General features: G+C 45.2%; 1 protein-coding gene across 1 annotated transcript; it reads right to left on the bottom strand.

The window, feature by feature from the left end:
- Positions 1-660: 660 nt before the first annotated feature.
- On the bottom strand, positions 661-21,607 carry LOC121556382 (glycophorin-C). Its single transcript, XM_041870291.1, has 5 exons — positions 21,454-21,607; positions 20,920-21,063; positions 4,789-4,845; positions 3,288-3,335; positions 661-1,112 (listed from the first exon to the last, which is right to left on the bottom strand). Exons 2-5 carry the CDS (start codon positions 21,044-21,046, stop codon positions 931-933), a joined length of 414 nt encoding a protein of 137 aa, XP_041726225.1. The 5' UTR covers positions 21,047-21,063; positions 21,454-21,607; the 3' UTR covers positions 661-930.
- Positions 21,608-21,981: the final 374 nt, after the last annotated feature.

Below are 21,981 nucleotides of genomic sequence, written 5' to 3'. Positions count from 1 at the left end.
CTGCCTATGACCCCAAGAACACCATCCCCACCGTCAAACATGGAGGTGGAAACATTATGCTTTGGGGGTGTTTTTCTGCTAAGGGGACAGGACAACTTCACCGCATCAAAGGGACGATGGACGGGGCCATGTACCGTCAAATCTTGGGTGAGAACCTCCTTCCCTCAGCCAGGGCATTGAAAATGGGTCGTGGATGGGTATTCCAGCATGACAATGACCCAAAACAAATGGCCAAGGCAATAAAGGAGTGGCTCAAGAAGAAGCACATTAAGGTCTTGGAGTGGCCTAGCCAGTCTCCAAACCTTAATCCCATAGGAAATCTGTGGAGGGAGCTGAAGGTTTGAGTTGCCAAACGTCAGCCTCGAAACCTTAATGACTTGGAGAAGATCTGCAAAGAGGAGTGGAACAAAATCCCTCCTGAGATGTGTGCAAACCTGGTGGCCAACTACAAGAAACGTCTGACCTCTGTGATTGCCAACAAGGGTTTTGCCACCAAGTACTAAGTAATGTTTTGCAGAGGGGTCAAATACTTATTTCCCTCATTAAAATGCAAATCAATTTATAACATTTTTGACATGCGTTTTTCTGGATTTTCTTGTTGTTATTCTGTCTCTCACTGTTCAAATAAACCTACCATTACAATTATAGACTGATCATGTCTTTGTCAGTGGGAAAGCGTACAAAATCAACAGGGGATTAAATACTTTTTCCCCTCACTGTATAGTGTATAAAGGGGCAATACAAAAATAAGTGATCTAGTGATTCTGTCGCTTCGTAGCAAAATCTGCAGAGCTGAGATGGTTATATGCCCCATATAAATGTTGCCTTGATATTAGATGACCATCATAGGCATTTCCAATTCCATAGAAAATATCTGGCATCTTGAGTAGAATCGGGAAAAGTCCTGTTTCAAATTAAGTATTCTTCTTTCTATTCTTCCTCGTCCAAAATCTCTAGTTGAACCTGCTCGCTTGGAGAGGCACCGCTAGACGTGTCGACAGAATCACCACACTCAGCCTCGTTGGTGTGGTAAGTGCCCTTATGCTTGATAATGTAGCGTAGTACCAGCAACGCCAGACAGAGCAGCGCCAGGAGCAGCGCAAAAATGACTCCTGGGAAGGGAGAGAGCCGGGTAGAAATTAGACTGACAGAGAGGAGAATGGTCTCTGAAAATATAGAATACTCTTTTAAAGAAGAATATGTTTTTTCATACAGTAAGACACGTTATCATAGGAGCAATCGTGAACTAGAACATCAAAGCAACATTCTATTTTTATTTTTTAGTTAATTTATTCAATGTAGGTGGGTCGGCAGGTAGCCTAGCATTTAAGATGGTTGGGCCAGTAACCGAAAGGTCGCTGGTTCGAATCCCTCAGCCGACTAGGTGAAAAATCTGTCGATGTGTAAGTTGCTCTGGATAAGAGCACCTGCTAATTGACTTCAAATGTAAGTAAAGTTCATGACATTTCTTTGATAGAGTAAAATAAAAGATGTCAGAACATCGTTTGCCTTCTCATGGAATTAGTTCCATTCTCAGACTATAGAGAGGACAGTAATGCTTCCACATCTAGATACCCATCTGTAAAGCTTAGGGGTTAGGCCGGGTTCATGTCAAGCACCTCGTGACAACTGCTCATGTACAGTGGGGAAAAAAAGTATTTAGTCAGCCACCAATTGTGTAAATTCTCCACTTAAAAAGATGAGCGAGGCCTGTAATTTTCATCATAGGTACACGTCAACTTTGACAGACAAAATGAGAAAAGAAAATCCAGAAAATCACATTGTAGGATTTTTAATGAATTTATTTGCAAATTATGGTGGAAAATAAGTATTTGGTCAATAACAAAAGTTTCTCAATACTTTGTTATATACCCTTTGTTGGCAATGACACAGGTCAAACGTTTTCTGTAAGTCTTCACAAGGTTTTCACACACTGTTGCTGGTATTTTGGCCCATTCCTCCATGCAGATCTCCTCTAGAGCAGTGATGTTTTGGGGCTGTCGCTGGGCAACACAGACTTTCAACTCCCTCCAAAGATTTTCAATGGGGTTGAGATCTGGAGACTGGCTAGGCCACTCCAGGACCTTGAAATGCTTCTTACGAAGCCACTCCTTCGTTGCCCGGGCGGTATGTTTGGGATCATTGTCATGCTGAAAGACCCAGCCACGTTTCATCTTCAATGCCCTTGCTGATGGAAGGAGGTTTTCACTCAAAATCTCACGATACATGGCCCCATTCATTCTTTCCTTTACACGGATCAGTCGTCCTGGTCCCTTTGCAGAAAAACAGCCCCAAAGCATGATGTTTCCACCCCCATGCTTCACAGTAGGTATGGTGTTCTTTGGATGCAACTCAGCATTCTTTGTCCTCCAAACACGACGAGTTGAGTTTTTACCAAAAAGTAATATTTTGGTTTCATCTGACCATATGACATTCTCCCAATCCTCTTCTGGATCATCCAAATGCACTCTAGCAAACTTCAGACGGGCCTGGACATGTACTGGCTTAAGCAGGGGGACACGGTCTGGCACTGCAGGATTTGAGTCCCTGGCGGCGTAGTGTGTTACTGATGGTAGGCTTTGTTACTTTGGTCCCAGCTCTCTGCAGGTCATTCACTAGGTCCCCCCGTGTGGTTCTGGGATTTTTGCTCACCGTTCTTGTGATCATTTTGACCCCATGGGGTGAGATTTTGCGTGGAGCCCCAGATCGAGGGAGATTATCAGTGGTCTTGTATGTCTTCCATTTCCTAATAATTGCTCCCACAGTTGATTTCTTCAAGCCAAGCTGCTTACCTATTGCAGATTCAGTCTTCCCAGCCTGGTGCAGGTCTACAATTTTGTTTCTGGTGTCCTTTGACAGCTCTTTGGTCTTGGCCATAGTGGAGTTTGGAGTGTGACTGTTTGAGGTTGTGGACAGGTGTCTTTTATACTGATAACAAGTTCAAACAGGTGCCATTAATACAGGTAACGAGTGGAGGACAGAGGAGCCTCTTAAAGAAGAAGTTACAGGTCTGTGAGAGCCAGAAATCTTGCTTGTTTGTAGGTGACCAAATACTTATTTTCCACCATAATTTGCAAATAAATTCATTAAAAATCCTACAATGTGATTTTCTGGATTTTTTTTCCTCAATTTGTCTGTCATAGTTGACGTGTACCTATGATGAAAATTACAGGCCTCTCTCATCTTTTTAAGTGGGAGAACTTACACAATTGGTGGCTGACTAAATACTTTTTTTCCCCACTGTAAAAACGGCTTTATAAATACATTGTGATTGATATATTTCTCACCTCCGAGAATGGCTTCAAAGGATCCATCATTTACTTTGGCGGCGCCCACTGCAATGACACCAGAACAGACAACACAAAAATGACATTAGAGAGACAGAGCCTCGTCGTCAACACACAGACACAGCCTACTGATTTATCATTACATTTCCCTTCAGATTTCACCATACATTTATTACATTAGCTTGTTTGATGCTTGCTTGCATTGACCCTGGGCTAGACTATACAGTACTGACAGAGTTGTATGTACAGTATATGATATGGCTTTGAGCACAGCTATACTGTTGACTTTAAGTAGCCTATATCCCGATTCTCCTGTGAGGCAGCTTGATGTACAAGTACACCGCCTGTATAGGACGCTAGTCTAGCGCAGTGCCTGTTGACTGCATGTTATTCTCTCACTAAAGCAGTGACAGGTAGAAGGTGCCTTTCTACCTGTCAAAAGAGGAAGGGACACTAAATAAAGAGTGATGAAGGAGATGCTAAGTATAAGTTATTGTAATGGAACAGCTGTCCAATCCACCTTGACTTTAATCTAGCTGAGGGACACACACACTCTAATCAGCTCAATGTGTGTCACCCCCCCACCCTGTCTTACAGTGCATCACACACACACACACACTTCACAGAACAACTTCCAGGTGTGTAGGGAAAAAAGTCACACATTTCAAAAGTGCCGAGTAAAAAAAAAAAGTGTGCTTGGACGCTTCAGTGTGCAGTTCTTCAATACCTCATTAACGCTTAATTACCTGCTTCATCAGAGGAGTTAGCCTATCATTAATGATTCATTCATCACTATCATAAAATGTGCAACCCCTTCCAAGGTTGCGTCTCAAATGGCACACTATTCCCTTCATAGTGCACTACTTTTGACCTGGGCCCATGGTGCTCTGGTCAAAAAGTAGTACACTAGTGAATGTGATGCACACCAAGTCATTATCAAGATACATGCGTCGATGGACAAGTGTAGTGGATGACATGACGGAGGTTGAGCTGAGAGTGGGAGGTTGCTGTATTCAGAAGACCAGCTACCCGGGGGTGTAAGAGGGTAAGAGGTGTCAGTAGTGTGTGTGTATGTGTGTGTGTGTGTGTGTCAGTATTGAGAGGATACATGTTTGAGCAGGGAGAGGAGAGTTCACAGGGCTTATTAACTCTCACTGTTTGAGGTCAGAGACAGGATGGTAATTGAGACTGAGGCATGTAGGCTTCTGGGAAAGGCTGCTCTCTCTGTCTGCTCACACACACACACACGCAGTGAGAGACTTCAGGGAGAGATTGCTCCTACTCACTCTCTGTCTGCTCACACCCAGTCTTGTCATATCCATATACCCCTGCCTGTTCTTACAAGAACATAATCTATAGCTTAATTTGCATATCCCTCTCTTTTTATATTCACACATACTGTAGGTATTTTTACACTTTGGAGTAGTCAACATGTTGGCATTTCTCTCTCTTCCCCTTCTATCTGTATCAATGTGGGATTTCTGAAGACAGTAATATTCACCTGTAAAAGTTCCTGGGGTTGTTTCACTCATATCTCCAGAAGCTTCTATCAGAACTCCTGCGAAAGCAAGCACATTGTAAAAAGATACATTGGCTACAAACACAAAATACTGTACTGCTGAAAGAGACAAATGAAAGCCCCATTGCACTTTGCAAAACCCCACCTGAACAAGCCTAAAAAATATTCAATTTGTTGGATATCCTTCCTCTAGCTGGATTCCGATAGGAAGTACTAATCACTAGTGATGGGAAACCGAGGCTTTCTGAATGCTTCAGAGCTTTCACCCAATTGTGCCGAAAAATTGTTAATTACTCTGAGCTTCTTTATCAGTTCACAATGCACTTTAGTAACAGCAATAAATAGCAGCGTGTGATTATCAGATAGACGTTTTTTCCTCCACTGTTTTCATCAGAACTCTATGGCTCAGCGGTAAGTCGTTGGCTTTAGCAGCCTATTATCAGTTGGAATACCAGGACATCATGCTTACCTTTTTTGCCTTCAAGTTGATTATTTTTCAAAAACGGAATCTATGGCTTTATTTAGGATGCTTAAGACAGAAGCATATACTATATAAAACAAATTAAACTATTTTCTAAATAGTGTGCCCTCAACAGGACTTGACCTCATACCCTCAAGTCCCTGAATGTTTCATAGTTCCCTACTCTACCTGCTAAGCTACCGGTCAAGTTAAAATACATGTACAAAATCCTAACTATATTTGGAAGTACGGTGTCCAGTAGAGTTCGCTGTTTGAAAGAAGTTTGGAATCGAAGAAAGCACTGAAACCACGGCCAAATCAACGGTTTGAAAAAGCACGTGATCAAACGAAGCTTCGGACGTAATTGATGACATACTTCTAATAAAGTGATACACGCATCGGCACACTGCTTCAAAGTTAGCTGTTTAGCGATTTCGACACATGCCTCAGAGCTCCGGTATCAAACGTAACATCACTACTAATCACTTCATGAACCATCTTATTGTGACTTGCAGGTCTGATGTGGCCCATGAACCGATATTTTCAGACCACAATGTTGAGGATAACTAGGCCATAACTAAAGGCCTTATGAAATGTATAATATATGGTCAAAAGAGGTTTACTTTTAATTGAAATACAGTCACTTAATGTAAGCAGTCACTTGGTGAAGGACGTAGGACTTTCATTTTTGAATGCAACAACCATGTCTCTGTCACTAACAAACACAGTCATGGGTGGGTATCTCTCACGTTCACTTGAAAGGCATGCTGGGAAATATTCAAATAAGGCTTACAACCAACAATGTAAAAACAACAAACCCCCAAAATAACGTAACTCTACGGGTTACGTATATTTGGCTGGCAATCATTCTGATTCCAATGTAAAATAGCCTTTTGCATGACTAAACTATCACCCATAATATTTTGAGGGGATAGAAATGCTCAACATTTGAGAAAAAGTACTCTTTCTCTCATAACTAACTACCTGGAATTTGAAAAGAGGCTGAGTGGGCAGGGAGCTTACATTCATGAGCTTGCATTGACTGCCAGCTCTTTGAAACACCTATGTCAAGAAATGTGGATGTAGTGAGCAGTGTTGCAGTAAAATCATCTCAAGTTTATTTGGTAACACAGAAAGCAACTCAAACAACATTGAAATTGCATCAATGATGTCAATACATTTTTTATACATCTGCAGTTTTGCATGTCTGATGTGACGCAGTTCACAGCAGCACTGACGGATCTGTTGACATGACAACTGCATCAGAGTTTTGAACGACCTCCATTTTGTTCCATGCTGGCTGGAGACCTAGCTAGCCAGTAAGTAGCTAACACCAGACACAGATGAAGCGGACATAAGCATATTTGCCATAGATGAATAGTGTAAACTTTTAATTATATTCGCTGACACCCTACAGTCAAATTTTGCCACCAGTAGAGTAGCTATATAGCTATATAAACCACACCCCTGCGCAAACACGCCTTCTCCGATGCTGGTTACAAGTTGGTACTTATTTAAAGAAGGGTTGTTTCACTCATATCTGCAGAAGATAGGTACATTAGTTACAAACACAACATAGTCACATTCTTGCTCTGAGACTGAACAAGTGCCACTGCAAGCTACAATACACTAGAGCTTAGGGCTAAGAAGATTAATCAGTAGAACAAACAGGGAAGTGTCTCTTTCTGCCCCTAAGGGTCTGACTCTGCTGGTTCCCCTTACTGCTGAGTTACTGCGTCCCAAATTGCTCGCTATTCCCTATATAGTGCCCTACTTTTGACCAGGGCCCATAGAGTTTTGGTCAAAAGTAGTGCACTAAACAGGTAATAGGGGGCCATTTGGGACACAACCACAGTATGCTATATGCTTGCCTCTTCTACTGTTTCTGCATCCAAAACATCTGTTTCCCCAAGACAGAGCAGAACCCTGTCCACAGGGTGTCTCCTCTGGGAGGGAACAAGTGGCACTGGAGCACAACTACAGGGACTGAGCCAGTAGTTGATGGCACGGCACAAAATATACTCCACAGCCCCTGTCACGGTTTACTAAGCCAGAACCCAGAAGCAGACCAGGACAAGGTAAGTGGTGTCAAAGGTGAGTGTTTATTTAACTGATCCACGAGTGCTGCTGAATAATCCAGGGAACAGAGCGGGCGGCGTGGATGAGTTGTTGAGGGTGCAGTAGTTGATCCAATGATGGCTCGGCAGCCGCCGACCATCAGGCAGAGGTTGGGTGAAGGTTCCGGACGAGTGACTGCAGGGAGAACAAAACGGAGGTAAGCATACAACAAGCAAACAAGGTGCAAAACAACAAAACTAATGCTCTAAGCTCTAAGACTGATCCGCTGATAAACATACTGTTCATGGCTAACGATCCGGCAGGGAATGGATGTTAGGCCAGAGCCTAAGAAGGGTGATGATCAGGACCAGGTGTGCAGATTGCTGATGGGATGCAGGTGCGGAAATCAAGAGAGCTCCCGCCTAGCAACGTTGCCCGGCAACCAGGCAGGGAGCGTTCCAGAACCCTCGGGAAACTGGAGATCACGAGCAGAAAAACTAGTACACAGACAGGACCCGACTCAGACTGCCGGGATCGTTACAGTACCCCCCTCCGACGAACGCCACCGGGCGGACTCCCGGAGCGCCAGGATGGAGGCGGTAGAAGTCACGAATGAGGTCAGCATCTAGGATCTGTCGCCGCGGAATCCAACTCCTCTCTTCAGGACCATACCCCTCCCAGTCCACGAGATACTGGAAACCCCGGCCCCGCCGTCTGGAGTCCATGATGCGTCGCACCGTGTAGGCAGGACCACCTCCGATCATCCGAGGAGGAGGAGGAGGAGGCGGAGGAGGCAACAGAGGACTGAGGAAAACAGGCTTGAGGCAGGAGACATGAAAGGTGGGATGGACTCTGAGCGTCCTCGGTAGTTTGAGTCGAACTGCCACCGGATTGATCACCTTCTCCACCACAAACGGACCAATGAACTTCGGTAACAACTTCCTAGACTCAGTCCGTAAAGGAAGATCCCGTGTGGCCAACCAGACCCTATCTCCGATGGTATAGGTGGGAGCGGGGATCCGGCGACGATTCGCCTGGAGCTGATACCGGTCCGAAACTCTAAGGAGTGCCTTTCTGGCCCGATGCCAGGTCCGGTGGCAACGACGAATATGGGCCTGAACAGAAGGCACTGAGAGCTCCTTCTCCTGAGAAGGGAACAAGGGAGGTTGGTAGCCATACAGGCACTGGAAGGGAGACATCCCAGTGGCAGATGTAGGGAGAGTATTGTGGGCATACTCAACCCAAGGCAACTGAGAGACCTAGGAGGTGGGGTTGGAGGAGACCAGGCAGCGTAGCGTGGATTCCATCTTCTGGTTGGCTCTCTCCGCCTGACCATTAGATTGGGGGTGAAAACCAGATGTGAGGCTGACTGTAGCTCCAATGGCCAAACAGAAGGACTTCCAGACAGCAGAGGTAAACTGAGGGCCACGGTCGGAAACGATATCACTGGGCAAACCGTGGACCCTGAAAACCTCCCTAACCAGGATCTCGGACGTCTCCGAGGCAGAGGGAAGCTTGGCAATAGGCACAAAGTGGGCGAACTTGCTGAATCTGTCCACGATAGTCAGAACGACCGTGTTTCCCTCAGAAACGGGCAACCCAGTGACAAAGTCCAGGGCCAGATGCGACCATGGTCGCCGGGGAATAGGAAGGGGGTGAAGTAGTCCAGAGCTGGGCCGATTGGTACTCTTATTCTGCGCACACACTGGACAGGCAGCAACATAACCCCGAGTATCCTCGGCCATGGCAGGCCACCAAAAAGCGTCTGCGAAGAAACGCCATCGTCCGAGCCACGCCAGGGTGACAAGCCATCTTGCTGGCGTGGGACCATTTGAGGACAGCAGGACGAACCGACTCAGGCACAAACAACCGACCGGGTGGACCGTTACCGGGACCGGGCTGCGTCCGAAGGGCCGCCATCACCTCCTCCTCAATCTTCCACCTAACAGCTCCCACGACGCAGTTCCGGGGGAGAATTGTCTCGGTCTTGGACCCACTCTCCTCCGTCTTGGAGAACATCCGGGACAAGGCGTCCGCCTTGCCGTTCTTAGATCCAGGTCGGAACGTCAGGGAAAAAATTGAATCGTCCGAAAAACAACGCCCACCTGGCCTGACGGGAGTTGAGACGTCTAGCCGATTGCACGTAAGCAAGATTCTTGTGGTCAGTCCAGACAATAAACGGTTGCTCCGCCCCCTCCAACCAGTGGCGCCACTCCTCCAAGGCAAGTTTCACCGCGAGAAGCTCCCGGTTACCCACATCGTAATTCCTCTCCGCAGGCGAAAGGCGACGAGAGTAGTAGGCGCAGGGATGGAGTTTACTGTCCGTGGAGCATCGCTGCGACAGGATGGCGCCAACTCCCACATCAGACGCGTCCCACTTCAACGAGCGAACTGACGGGCCGTGTCCGGCTGAGAGAGAATCGGTGCGTTGGTGAATCGCCTCTTCAAATCCAGAAACGCTCGATCCGCCTCCGGATTCCACTTGAAGGTCCTGATACTGGAAGTCAAGGCAGTTAACGGAGCGGCCACACGGCTGTAATCCCGGATGAATCTGCGGTAGAAATTCGCAAACCCCAAAAATCTCTGGAGCTGCAATCTCGTGCCGGGCTGGGCCCATTCCAGAACCGCTCTAACCTTCTCCTGGTCCATCCTAATCTCTCCCCTGGAGATGATGTACCCGAGAAAGGATGTCGTGTGGGCGTGAAACTCGCACTTCTCGGCCTTCACGAACAGGCGATTCTCCAACAATCGCTGCAGAACCTGCCGGACATGCTGGACGTGGTCGGAAGGTTCCTTCGAGAAGATCAGAATGTCATCCAGGTAAACAAACACAAAGAGACCGATCATATCTCTCAGGACGTCGTTCACCATACTCTGGAATACCGCTGGAGCATTGGTCAGTCCAAACGGCATCACCTGATACTCGAAGTGACCCATCGGTGTATTGAAACCCGTCAACCACTCGTCCCCCTCTCTGATCCGGACCATGTGATACGCATTGCGTAGGTCTAGCTTGGTGAACACCGTAGCACCCTGTAAGGAGTCGAAGGCAGAACTCATCAAGGGCAGGGGATACTTGTTCTTGACCGTGATGTCATTCAACCCCCGATAATCAATACACGGTCGAAGAGAGCCATCCTTCTTACCCACAAAGAAGAATCCTGCCCCCAGGGGTGATGACGAGGGACGAACGAGACCAGCAGCTAGGGACTCCTTGATGTAGGTCTCCAAAGCCTCACGTTCAGGTCGGGAGATACTGTATAACCTTCCCTTGGGGTAGACAGCTCCAGGGAACAGGTTGATGGCACAATCATATGGTCGGTGGGGAGGGAGTGACAGAGCCTTCTGCTTACTGAACACTTCCCCAAATCGTGATATGTCTCGGGAACCAGGGACAAATCTGGGGGTTTAGCCTCAATCACCTGACTGGGAACCGAATGGGGACAGGCAGTCTTGAGACAGTTAGCATGACAATCAAGGCTCCAACTCGTTACCTTGCCCGTCACCCAATCGAACGTGGGATTGTGTTCCTTCAGCCAGGGGTATCCAAGGACCAGAGGAACATGGGAAGACGGCAGAATGAAGAATGAAATCATCTCCGAATGATTCCCCGACAACAGCATCTTAACCGGTTCAGTCCTCATCGTGATACGTGCCAGACTACTGCCGTTCAGAGTGGTCGCTTCAATGGCTTCCGGCAATTGCTCCTTGGAAAGCCCCAGCTGTTCCACCAACTCGGCATCAAGAAAGCTTCCATCGGCACCTGAATCGATAAAAGCGTTAATCGCTAAGCTCTGATTCCTGTTCATAAGGGTAGCCGGGAAACGGGGTCTGACAGAGGTATTGAGAGGTCGAAACTGGCTCGCTAAAAGTCCTCCCAACTTTAGCGAGCCGCGCAGTTTGACGACCGCCGGGAACAGGTGGCGAGGTAATGTCCCGAACCACCACAGTAGAGGCAACAGTTAGTCCCTACGTCTGAGTTGGCGTTCCTCCTTGGTTAACCCGTGCCGCCCTACTTGCATTGGTTCAGAATCGGGAGACAGGACCTCTCCACTAATCCTGTGTGGTGGACGATGATCGACGTATTCTGGTCCAATCCCCGACCCGACTGGAACCTGAGAAGCTGATCGATTGGACGGAACCCATTGCTTCTCCCTCCTTCGCTCTCGGACTCGATTATCCACCCGAATAGACAAGGCTACCAAGCTGTCCAGGTCACTAGGCTCCGGATAGGAGATCAACTCATCCTTGAGCTGCTCCGACAGACCCTGGTAAAAGGCCGCTTGCAGAGACTCCTCATTCCACCCACTCTCCACAGCCAACGTCTTGAACTCGATCACGAAGTCGGCCACGCTGCGAGTTCCTTGGTGAAGCGAAAACAGGCGCCTAGCTGCGTCCCTCCCTCGGACGGAATGGTCGAAGAGCTTCCTCATCTCGGCCGTGAACCCCTGGTATGAAGCCATGCAGGGGTCTTGTCGTTCCCAAACGGCTGAAGCCCACTCCAGCGCTCGACCACGCAGCAACTCAATCACAAAGGCTATCCTAGCCTTGTCTGTGTCATAAGAGTAGGGCTGTAGATCGAACACTAACCCACACTGCATAAGGAAAGAACGGCATCGTCCCAGCTCCCCCTCATATTTATCCGGCGTCGGAACCTTGGGCTCACGGAAGGACACAGCTCCAGAAGCGGCAGGCGAGATGGGTGAAACCGGTAGTGGATCCTCCACCGGAAACTTGCGCTGATTCTGGACCTCCGTCAGACCGGTAGAAAGGTTCCGAACTGCCAACGCGATCTCCTGTAGCTCCGTGCTATGATGGCCCAACATCTTCTCCTGATGGGTAATGGCATGGCGAACAGAGTCCAGGTCCGCTGGGTTCATTACTGGCCGGATCGTTCTGTCACGGTTTACTAAGCCAGAACCCAGAAGCAGACCAGGACAAGGTAAGTGGTGTCAAAGGTGAGTGTTTATTTAACTGATCCACGAGTGCTGCTGAATAATCCAGGGAACAGAGCGGGCGGCGTGGATGAGTTGTTGAGGGTGCAGTAGTTGATCCAATGATGGCTCGGCAGCCGCCGACCATCAGGCAGAGGTTGGGTGAAGGTTCCGGACGAGTGACTGCAGGGAGAACAAAACGGAGGTAAGCATACAACAAGCAAACAAGGTGCAAAACAACAAAACTAATGCTCTAAGCTCTAAGACTGATCCGCTGATAAACATACTGTTCATGGCTAACGATCCGGCAGGGAATGGATGTTAGGCCAGAGCCTAAGAAGGGTGATGATCAGGACCAGGTGTGCAGATTGCTGATGGGATGCAGGTGCGGAAATCAAGAGAGCTCCCGCCTAGCAACGTTGCCCGGCAACCAGGCAGGGAGCGTTCCAGAACCCTCGGGAAACTGGAGATCACGAGCAGAAAAACTAGTACACAGACAGGACCCGACTCAGACTGCCGGGATCGTTACAGCCCCACTGACTGACTGACTAAATGTGCCTGAGAACAAAATTAATTTCCAAAAGGAGAGCTAATCGATTACCTGAATGCTGCCTGCACAGCTTTGAACTATGCTGGTACATCCTTTCCACTAGACCAGGGCAGAGGCATCAGATCCCCTATCCCCACTGCCCAACAGCTTAATGCCGGGCTACAAGATGATAGTGCTTTAGAAACAAGAATTGTTCCTGAATATGGATATATAGGTTTATTTAGAATGAACGTACAACCTGGAACCTAACAAGATTTTTGGATTCAGCCCTCATGTTGCGTTATTGATGTGTACATGTTTGAGGTAATAGTTTCCTGTTCATCAATATTAACAAAATGGTCTCCTTCTTCACTCTCCATTACCTTATTCAAAGTAAGATCAAAACAGTGGGGAGACTAAATACAGTGGGGAGTACTTAGCAATTGTAGTTAAATTCTAGTACAATACACACAGTTGTAGCGCTTGTTGTTCTCGATTCAAACCTTATAATAATAATAATAATAATAATAATAATAATAATAATAATATGCCATTTAGCAGACGCTTTTATCCAAAGCGACTTACAGTCATGTGTGCATAAATTTTAGGTACCTTGACCCAGTTTGCCTCAGATTGTTATATTGAATATTTTCAAGACAAGGCTGATGCAAATATGACATATGGTGGAGTATATTGTCTCGTATCACTGCAATGGAAAGGTACAGTACTAGCTTTGCTATGATATTAGCTGGGTTCTTTTCATGAGGGTGTCCCAGATTCCCAAGTTAACTCCAGGCAGTCGGTTGGTCTTTTGATAAAGGGATGATGGCTGACTGTAACATTCCCCCATATCCCTCTCTGATGTTTCTCCTTTCCCTGACCTCCCCTCAGCCGCCCAGGGGTATAGAGTGGTTGATAGGCCAGACAGGGGCCAAAATGATGGTAATTTACTTTTATTTTGTTTTGAAGCAGCAGTCCTTGGAGAGGAGGGTGAGATGAGATGGCTTTGTTGTGAGATCATTTGGGGCTTTGGCCCAGCGCTCTGTAGTTAATGAGGTACAGACAGAGAGCCTCATATGAAGGAGAGCGGTGTAATGTACTGTAAGTATGGGCTTCCTGGTGCTGCAGGGGCCATTTACTTATTGTTATGGCTTTAAGGGGTTGGAGAAGTATTTTATTGCCTTGGGGGATATGGGCTAGAGGGCATCTGAGGGGTTGTTCAGCTAAGACAATGTTCAACTCATTAAAATAGAGACATCTATGCATTCATGTGGGTGTCAGAGAAAGGGAAAGAGTGAGAGAGATTTGCTGAAACAATAATGGTTGCCATTTGTATAGTTCCTACAGATAAATCCACTATAGCCACATTTAAGGTAGTACTTCTCTATTAAGGTTAACGACACTATCTTAGACCCTTTCCCTAAACCGTTTCCTACAGCATATTTAACAATTCCAAAACAAATGTTCTACTAATGCAAATGTTCTCCCCACACCCAGTCCCCTATATGATGGCCACTTGGACTTCGTCCACTAGCCAGATGTTCTGGAGGAGGATTAGTGTAGAACTGGTCTCAACACACAGCCCCATCCTTTCTTCCTCAATGACATCATCCATGATGCAATAGAAGAATCAGAGGCCAGCGCATTAAGTAGGCTACGCTGTAGTATACTGTATGGCCTATGTGACTGCACTTATGCTATAGTTACTCAGTAGTATCTGCCCTTCTGCTACAGTGACTGTCCCTATAGTGACTGCCCCAAGGGCAGCAATATCAGTAGTATCTGCCCTTATGTTACAGTGACTGTCCCTATAGTGACTGCCCCAAGGGTGACTGTCCCTATAGTGACTGCCTCAAAGGTGACTGTCCCTATAGTGACTGCCCTAAGGGCAGCAACATCAGTAGTATCTGCCCTTCTGCTATGGTGACTGTCCCTATAGTGACTGCCCCAAGGGTGACTGTCCCTATTGTGACTGCCCCAAGGGCAGCAACATCAGTAGTATCTGCCCTTCTGCTACGGTGACTGTCTGTATAGTGACTGCACAAAGGGCAGCAACATCAATAGTATCTGCCCTTCTGCTACGGTGACTGCCCCAAGGGTGACTGTCCCTATATTGACTGCCCCAAGGGCAGCAACATCAATAGTATCTGCCCTTCTCATGAGAGAAGGTTGTTCAAATGTTAAAGCATTTAAAGCATCACAATGGTTTTTCCAGTGAATGGATGATGTACCATATCATTTGGATCTGGCTATTTATTTCGGATCAACATAACACCTATAACGTTTATGAAGGAGCTACCTATAGTGGTGTGGCTGTTTCTTTAATAAGGCTACAACACTTACAGCAATCCATGTCCTGATTAAGATGGCAGCAGCTCATTCTATCTCCTCCTTCTCCTCTAGCTTTATATATGTAGTTCTACTCTGATTTCCCAGCTGTCAAAGTAGCAGTTTGAGGTGAATGCCGCGTCGCCGCCACTCTCCCAAGACCTGACTACGGTGCTGCTCTGAGCCAATGAGGTGACCTTGAGTTCCCTGCCTGGTCTACTGGGCCCAGGCCGTTTGACATGCCTGACAGATGCTTTCTTTCCTCTCATTAACTTGTGAGTGGTGTGGAGAGAGAAAGAGAGGTGGGGGAGAGAGAGAAGCCCCATTTATACCTGGTTCTGACTTGCGTCCTTTGTCCTGATTTTGTCCACATTCTGATTGTGCCCACATTTTTAGACAGGTGTAGATGATTAAAAGACGCATGGTGATCTGATGGTGATCAGATCTTCTTGACCACCTCTGGAGGTAGTCAGACACGTATTATGTCTGGATATCTTACCAGTGTAGACCAACCTGGATAGTGAAACCATTTAATTCATAATTATCCCGCCCTCTAAAATCATTGACAGGTAACGCCATTGACTTATTGCATCAATATGTGTCTTAAAATAAATTAATATTGAACAATTGTCAAATAATTTGCATACAGGGAGGGGCCAGGATATCTGGTCACAATGCAGACACAGTGTACGGATAAGAGACACATCTTACTACCATCTGTAGATGCAACGGCTACAATGTGGGCATAGTCAGAATGTGGATAAGACCAGGACAAAGGACGCATGTTAGCACCAGGTATAAACGAGGCTAGAGAGAGAGTAGGGAGAGAGAGAGAGAGAGAGAGAGAGAGAGGGAGAGAGAGAGAGAGAGAGAGAGAGAGAGAGAGGAAACAGGTCTAATTTGAGGCAGTGGACCCAGACTTGACTCCTCAGGTTTAAACCTCAGTGAGTCATTGAGCTGGAGCTAGAATACAGGCAGGAAAGACACTAATGAGACTGAATGATCATACTGAGATGTTTGAGTAGCCCTTTACACTCGTACCTGTATACGGGTTGAAAATGGCAGATTTGGGCACTGATAAGCTCCTACATTGGAACACAGTGGCTATACAATAACATTCTATACATGACGTCAGATCTCTGCGCTTCACAGCTCTGTATGGGTTTTTGACTGACAGCCGTTCTGAACTTGAGCACCGCATGCGACAAGAAGTTGCCCCCATCCCTCCTGCTAATTGGGCAACTTTTGCACATTTTTGGTTGTCTGAGTGAGGGAAATGCTGTAAATTAAGATGACTCGATGTATTTAGAAAGAAATACCTCTTTTATATCATACAAGCAAGCCAAACACCCATCCAAATGTGCACTTCACATTTCCAGATCATAAAACGTATGTAATATACAGTGTCAACGTTTATGATCAGTATGTTTGATGTACAAGATGACATGGTGTCATACCCTGGGTTGTTCTGAACAGAATGAGCCTGTGTTTGTCTATTGTGAAGAAAATATGCAGTGGAACACACACCTGAATGCAAGCATGACTCCTTTCTATGCGCACCAAAATTACGATTTCTCTGACTTGCCCTGTGAAAGCGTAACACTGTATGATCGTATTTTATAACTAAGCTAGTCATGTTGGCAATAGAACACGCTTTGAAATTATCCCCACCTGACCCAGATTGCGATATATAATGAGCCTCGTTTGGATTGCATAAACAACAACAATACTTGTGTGATGGCGGGGATGAGTTTCAAACAAAACAAATGTGTGCTTGCTCTAGGCCACTTGAAGAGACCAGTTTGTCCTCTCACTCAAACCCTTGTCATTTTTGGTCTTATGTTGCACCTACCCCAAATTTTACAAGAATATTCTTATCATGTTACTGAATGTATCCAGAGTATATTCAGATTTTGTTATCAACAAATGTAGCTAAAAGTACAGTAGATGTAAAATGTACATCAAATCAACAGTGTAATGTTTGGACTGAGTCTCGTCAGGTGAACTGTTGTGTCCTCAACTTTGGTCTAATCATTTTCCCATAATCTCCAAACTGTTCCCTTTTAATTGCTACCATGCTTATGCATTTCATATTTCTTCAGTAAGAAACATTTCAAATTAGCCCTATCCATATAGGCCAATTCCCACGAGTGTAAAGGGTTAATTAACACAGAATGGTAACATAAAATAGTGAGATTTTTGACAGGAAGGCAAGTTAGGATCAATAGACCACAGTGGTAGTGGATGTGGAACTTATCATGTATTTTAAGTTGAGGAACTGCTACCAGCGTATATATTATTTTAAACTGTTGTGTTTCTTTCTTTTTACTTTAGTTAGTAAGAACACAGTTGGTAGCAAAAAGTTATATTTGTCTTCAGTCCATTAACTTGATCAATGTAAACTATGTTTTAATAGCTGACTTTCAGTACTGCTCTCTTGGGAACAACATAACTTAGTTTTAGACACATTTGTAACATCTAAGTCAACAGGAAACAGATGCATAAAGGAATAGCTGATTGTCACACACCTGCTAATCAACATCTGATTGTCTCACCTCAATGAACTCTCCCTCACAAAAAAGACAAAATGACTGCCTTAAAATTCTACTCTAAGCAGTGAGTGCATTCTAGAATGATCTCTTTGCTTCTTCACTGTCTCCCAAGGCTGTTCTGACAGTCCAAAGCATGCTGTGTCCCTTTGGTATTCAGGTATCATTGCCTTCCTCTCAGACAGCATCACGTTGAGCCTGTTGTATTGGCTCGTCAACAACAACTAAAGTACGGAGTCACTTTGATGCAGACATACACGGATCCCGTCACTGAAGAGGGGGGAGTTTCATTCGGTCACTTTGGCTGGTGAAACATGCTGTGTTGGATGGCACTGTGATAGCTGTTCTTTATCAAACAAACTGAGGGGAATAGGAGCAGATAATATTCTCAGAGGAATGTTTTCATGTAGATAGCCTACATGATGTATGTCAGTGAGAGAAAGTGACTCTCTCCTTGTTGTAAGATAACATCTCATAACACTGTGTTTAACAATGATGAAGCTTTGTCAGTTAACAGTTCAAATGTGGTCTAAAATTGTTCCTAAGATTTAATTAGAGAGAAACAGAAAGACACATTTGTTTCCTTTCAAAACTGTCTCACAATATTTCCCCCGACCCTTTATAAATGCAATGGGAGCACAATTAACTCTGGCCCTTAAGTACCCCCAACAGTACATATTTTTGTTATGGCCCCTGGACAAGCACACCTGATTCTACTTGTCAACTAATCATCAAGCCCTTGACAAGTTGAATCAGGGGCTACAACAAAAATCTGTGCTGTTGGGGGTACTCGAGGACCAGAGTTGGGAAACACTGGTTTAATTGGGAGACTGTTACTCTCTTGTGAAATATTTAGAACAATTTTAGACCACATTTGAATTGAATTGGTAGGGCGGCAGATAGCCTAGCAGTTAAGAGCGTTGGGCCAGTAACTTGAATAGATGAAAAAATAATTGTATCATGCAAGTTCTGCGCCACTACACATGTAGGATCATAATTTGAGGCAGTTTGCTGCCGCAGGAAAATAATCCTGCATGAAATGTGGATTATAATTAATGGAGGAGATTGGGACCCGCACACTGTCTGAAAAAATTAATAAATCTAAAACTGAGGCTTGAATGCAAAATAAAGATTTCATGTAATTTAGCAGACACTCTTATCCAGAGCGACTTACAAGAGCAATTATGGCTAAGTGCCTTGCTCAAGGGCACATTGTCAGATTGTTCACCTAGTCGGCTCAGGGATTCAGACCAGCAACCTTTCAATTACTGGCCCAACGCTCTTTACCACTACGCTACATGCCACACAGAAAGCTGTTTATTTTAACATCATGGTGCCCAAAATATCATAGTACCGATCATTTATGATATTTCTCTGTCCGCTTTTGTATACTGTATAATGTAGATCATGCATTCTATTGTATTAGGAACTGATTATAGATTTCCTGATGTATTTTCTTGCCTGATCATTTGAATTTGACATGCAATTATCCTTGAAATAGAAACAGGTGTGTGTGTCGACCATTTATACTGAGGATGGCCTGAGGCCGAAACTTTTGTTTAGATTTTTTGGGCACCATGATGTTCAAATTAGCATCTTTATTTTGCATTCAAGCCTCAGTTTTGGATCTCCATCTCCTCCAGTATTCTTATTTGGACTCCTACGCACCTGGAACCAACACTATTTAGTAGTAACCTTTAAAGAGCGCAGATGGCCTCCTATCATTTTAATATCATAATTAATGGACACTTTTGTAGCGGTTGATACATTTTTCGTAAGGGAAAATCAAGTCTGAAATGTCAGTGGAAATTATAAACTTCAGAAGCCTTTTACACCTTCCGTAAGAAACATAAAAATGTAGCCCTATCCATATAGGCCAATTCCCACGAGAATTGGCCTATATACTTCACACTACAAGTTAAGTATAATAAACACTACACGTTTTACATTTCCTGCATTGCAAGAAAGTGCTCCTGCAAAAGGGTGATCAAATTAAGATCCTACATCTGTATTCATCCACATGGTATTCAGATGCTCATTTTATTTTCAGAGTATGTGAGCGTGCTCTCGTGTGTGTGTGTGTGTGTGTGTGTGTGTGTGTGTGTGTGTGTGTGTGTGTGTGTGTGTGAGTGTGTGTGTGAGTGAGAGAGATAGAGGGTGAAATTGAGCTGCTAACAGTCACTCTGTCCTTATCACTAGAGCAAGGCCTGTGGTGCCAGAGTCTTTCCTACCCAGACTCCTCTCTGGGTTTGCGGCTGGCTGATAAACAGACACTCCCTATAATCTGCAGGTCCATAGTGTGATACCCCCTTCTAACCCTCTCTGGAGACTCTCTCTCTCTCTCTCGTACCTTCTTCACTCTTTCAAAGCCATATTTTCTTCCTGATGAGAAACTAACCACTGAGAGGTTATTTCCTGTATGTTCATTCTGTTGTCTAGAGCTCTCTTCTCCATTTCCTGTTTTCATTATCGTACTCCTCTACATCTCACATACTAAAACTATAATTCAATAACCTGTATGCAGTTGATTAATACAAAAGACTTCCACAGGGTATTTGGTAGCATTCTTTATCATGTGATGAAATATACCCATTGAGATTGATCACAGTAGCCCTATCATTCATATGCATGGGCTGTCTTCTCTTTTGGGGGTGTTCTTCTCACCATATCCCCAGAGAACCATCTCTAGGGCAACCTCCAACCTCCTCAGTCACCTGCTCTGGGCTCTGACACTCTAGGAATATTGGCGTAGATTCTGTGTGCATCCCAAATTGTACCACTGTGTGCATCCCAAATTGTACCTTATTCCCATTGTAGTGCACTACTTTTGACCAGGGCCAATAGGGCTCTGGTCAAAAGTAATGCACTATATAGGGAATAGGGTGCCATTTGGGATGTAGCCACTATCTGAGAGCCTGCTTTAGAACAATGTGGGATTTAATTAATATACCTGCATTTCCTAATGGGTTTGCATAGAACAGGCATTCAACATTACTTACGAGGATAGTAGTAGGTTTGTGCGGGATCCTTTTGGCCTAAGAATATCTCATAGTCTAAATATTTCCCCCTACATAAAGATTTGTTTTAGGTTTTGTCCAAGAGGATACAAACCTTTGGATTAGCTTTGTCTTCACAGCTGGTCCAAGCCAAGTTTGTCCTCTCTTGTCTCGTCCAGCACTTCTCTAAATACCACTGGAGAGTAGTTCCTAATAGTTGTATGGATGTATCATGTGTAGAAGAATGTGGTACACTCACCAGCTCTGAAGTGTTGTGTGACGTGTTCTGTAAAACTCTGTGTGACGACCTTAGTGAACACTTGAGCTGGATCTGTTTCTGGGTCTGTCATGGTTATTGCCATACCTGCTGTGGTTGATGCGTCCATGATGATGTCAGTCAATACTGGATTTACAGAATGCAGAGAAATAGTGAATGTGTTATTTCTTAAATGAAACATAGCTGTTCCCCCTTTTACATATACAGTATTGCAGGTGGTTAAGTATGTGATAACATTTAACAGAGTGGAGATTTTCTCATACAGTCAAAACGTGGCATTTCACTATTCAAAACCACACAAATTACACCAATGACTACATGCATTATCAGGATTATTCCTCAATCTGAAAAGCACTGCTATGACAGAATGAATCCAGCTATTAGGGACATTGGCATGAAGCTCTTTTCACTTTTTCTCTCTGTCCTTCTCACAGTGCAACTTGTCTACAAAGTCTATCATAGATCAATACAAACTCCTTAATAGAAACTATAACAGTCAAGAAATGCAGAACTCACCAATTCCAAGTCAAGCAACACGTTTTCCTTTAACTCCCTTTCCTCTATGAATTTCTGCAACTGTTTTGCTGTTAAGTTGACAGTACTGTTAAGTTGGAGACCCATGCGCAATGTGTTTTTTCTCTCTCTCTTGAATGGGTGTGGGCCACATCTGTTGCTCTGTGAGCTGATCTGCTAGTTCCCCTGGTGGACATGGGCTCTTACGTAGCCAAGAGTTAAGCATGCAGGCCCCTCCCTTTTACAAATGGACCACAGCTGCTGGGTGATTGTCTCACACAATAGAACTGGCTGGGATAGGGTTATGGATAGGGCTAGGAGATTGGGAGGAGTAGAGGTACACACAGGAAGCCTGGGACCTACTATAGTGTAGAGTGATAGTGTCACACAGTTAGAGTCCTGGGATAGAGTTATGGATAGGGTTAGAGTAAGGGCTAGGGTTATGGAGGTGAGGGAGACTGAGACACACAGGAAGACTGAGACCTATAGGGTGGGAACTGGTGGAAGGTAGCCTTGCGGCAGGTAGCCTAG

The sequence above is a fragment of the Coregonus clupeaformis genome, unplaced genomic scaffold (assembly GCF_020615455.1).
Source record: "Coregonus clupeaformis isolate EN_2021a unplaced genomic scaffold, ASM2061545v1 scaf0351, whole genome shotgun sequence".
NCBI lineage: Eukaryota > Metazoa > Chordata > Actinopteri > Salmoniformes > Salmonidae > Coregonus > Coregonus clupeaformis.
The sequence above is the reverse complement of the archived record's forward strand: the minus strand, read 5'-3'. Positions and strand labels throughout refer to the sequence as shown.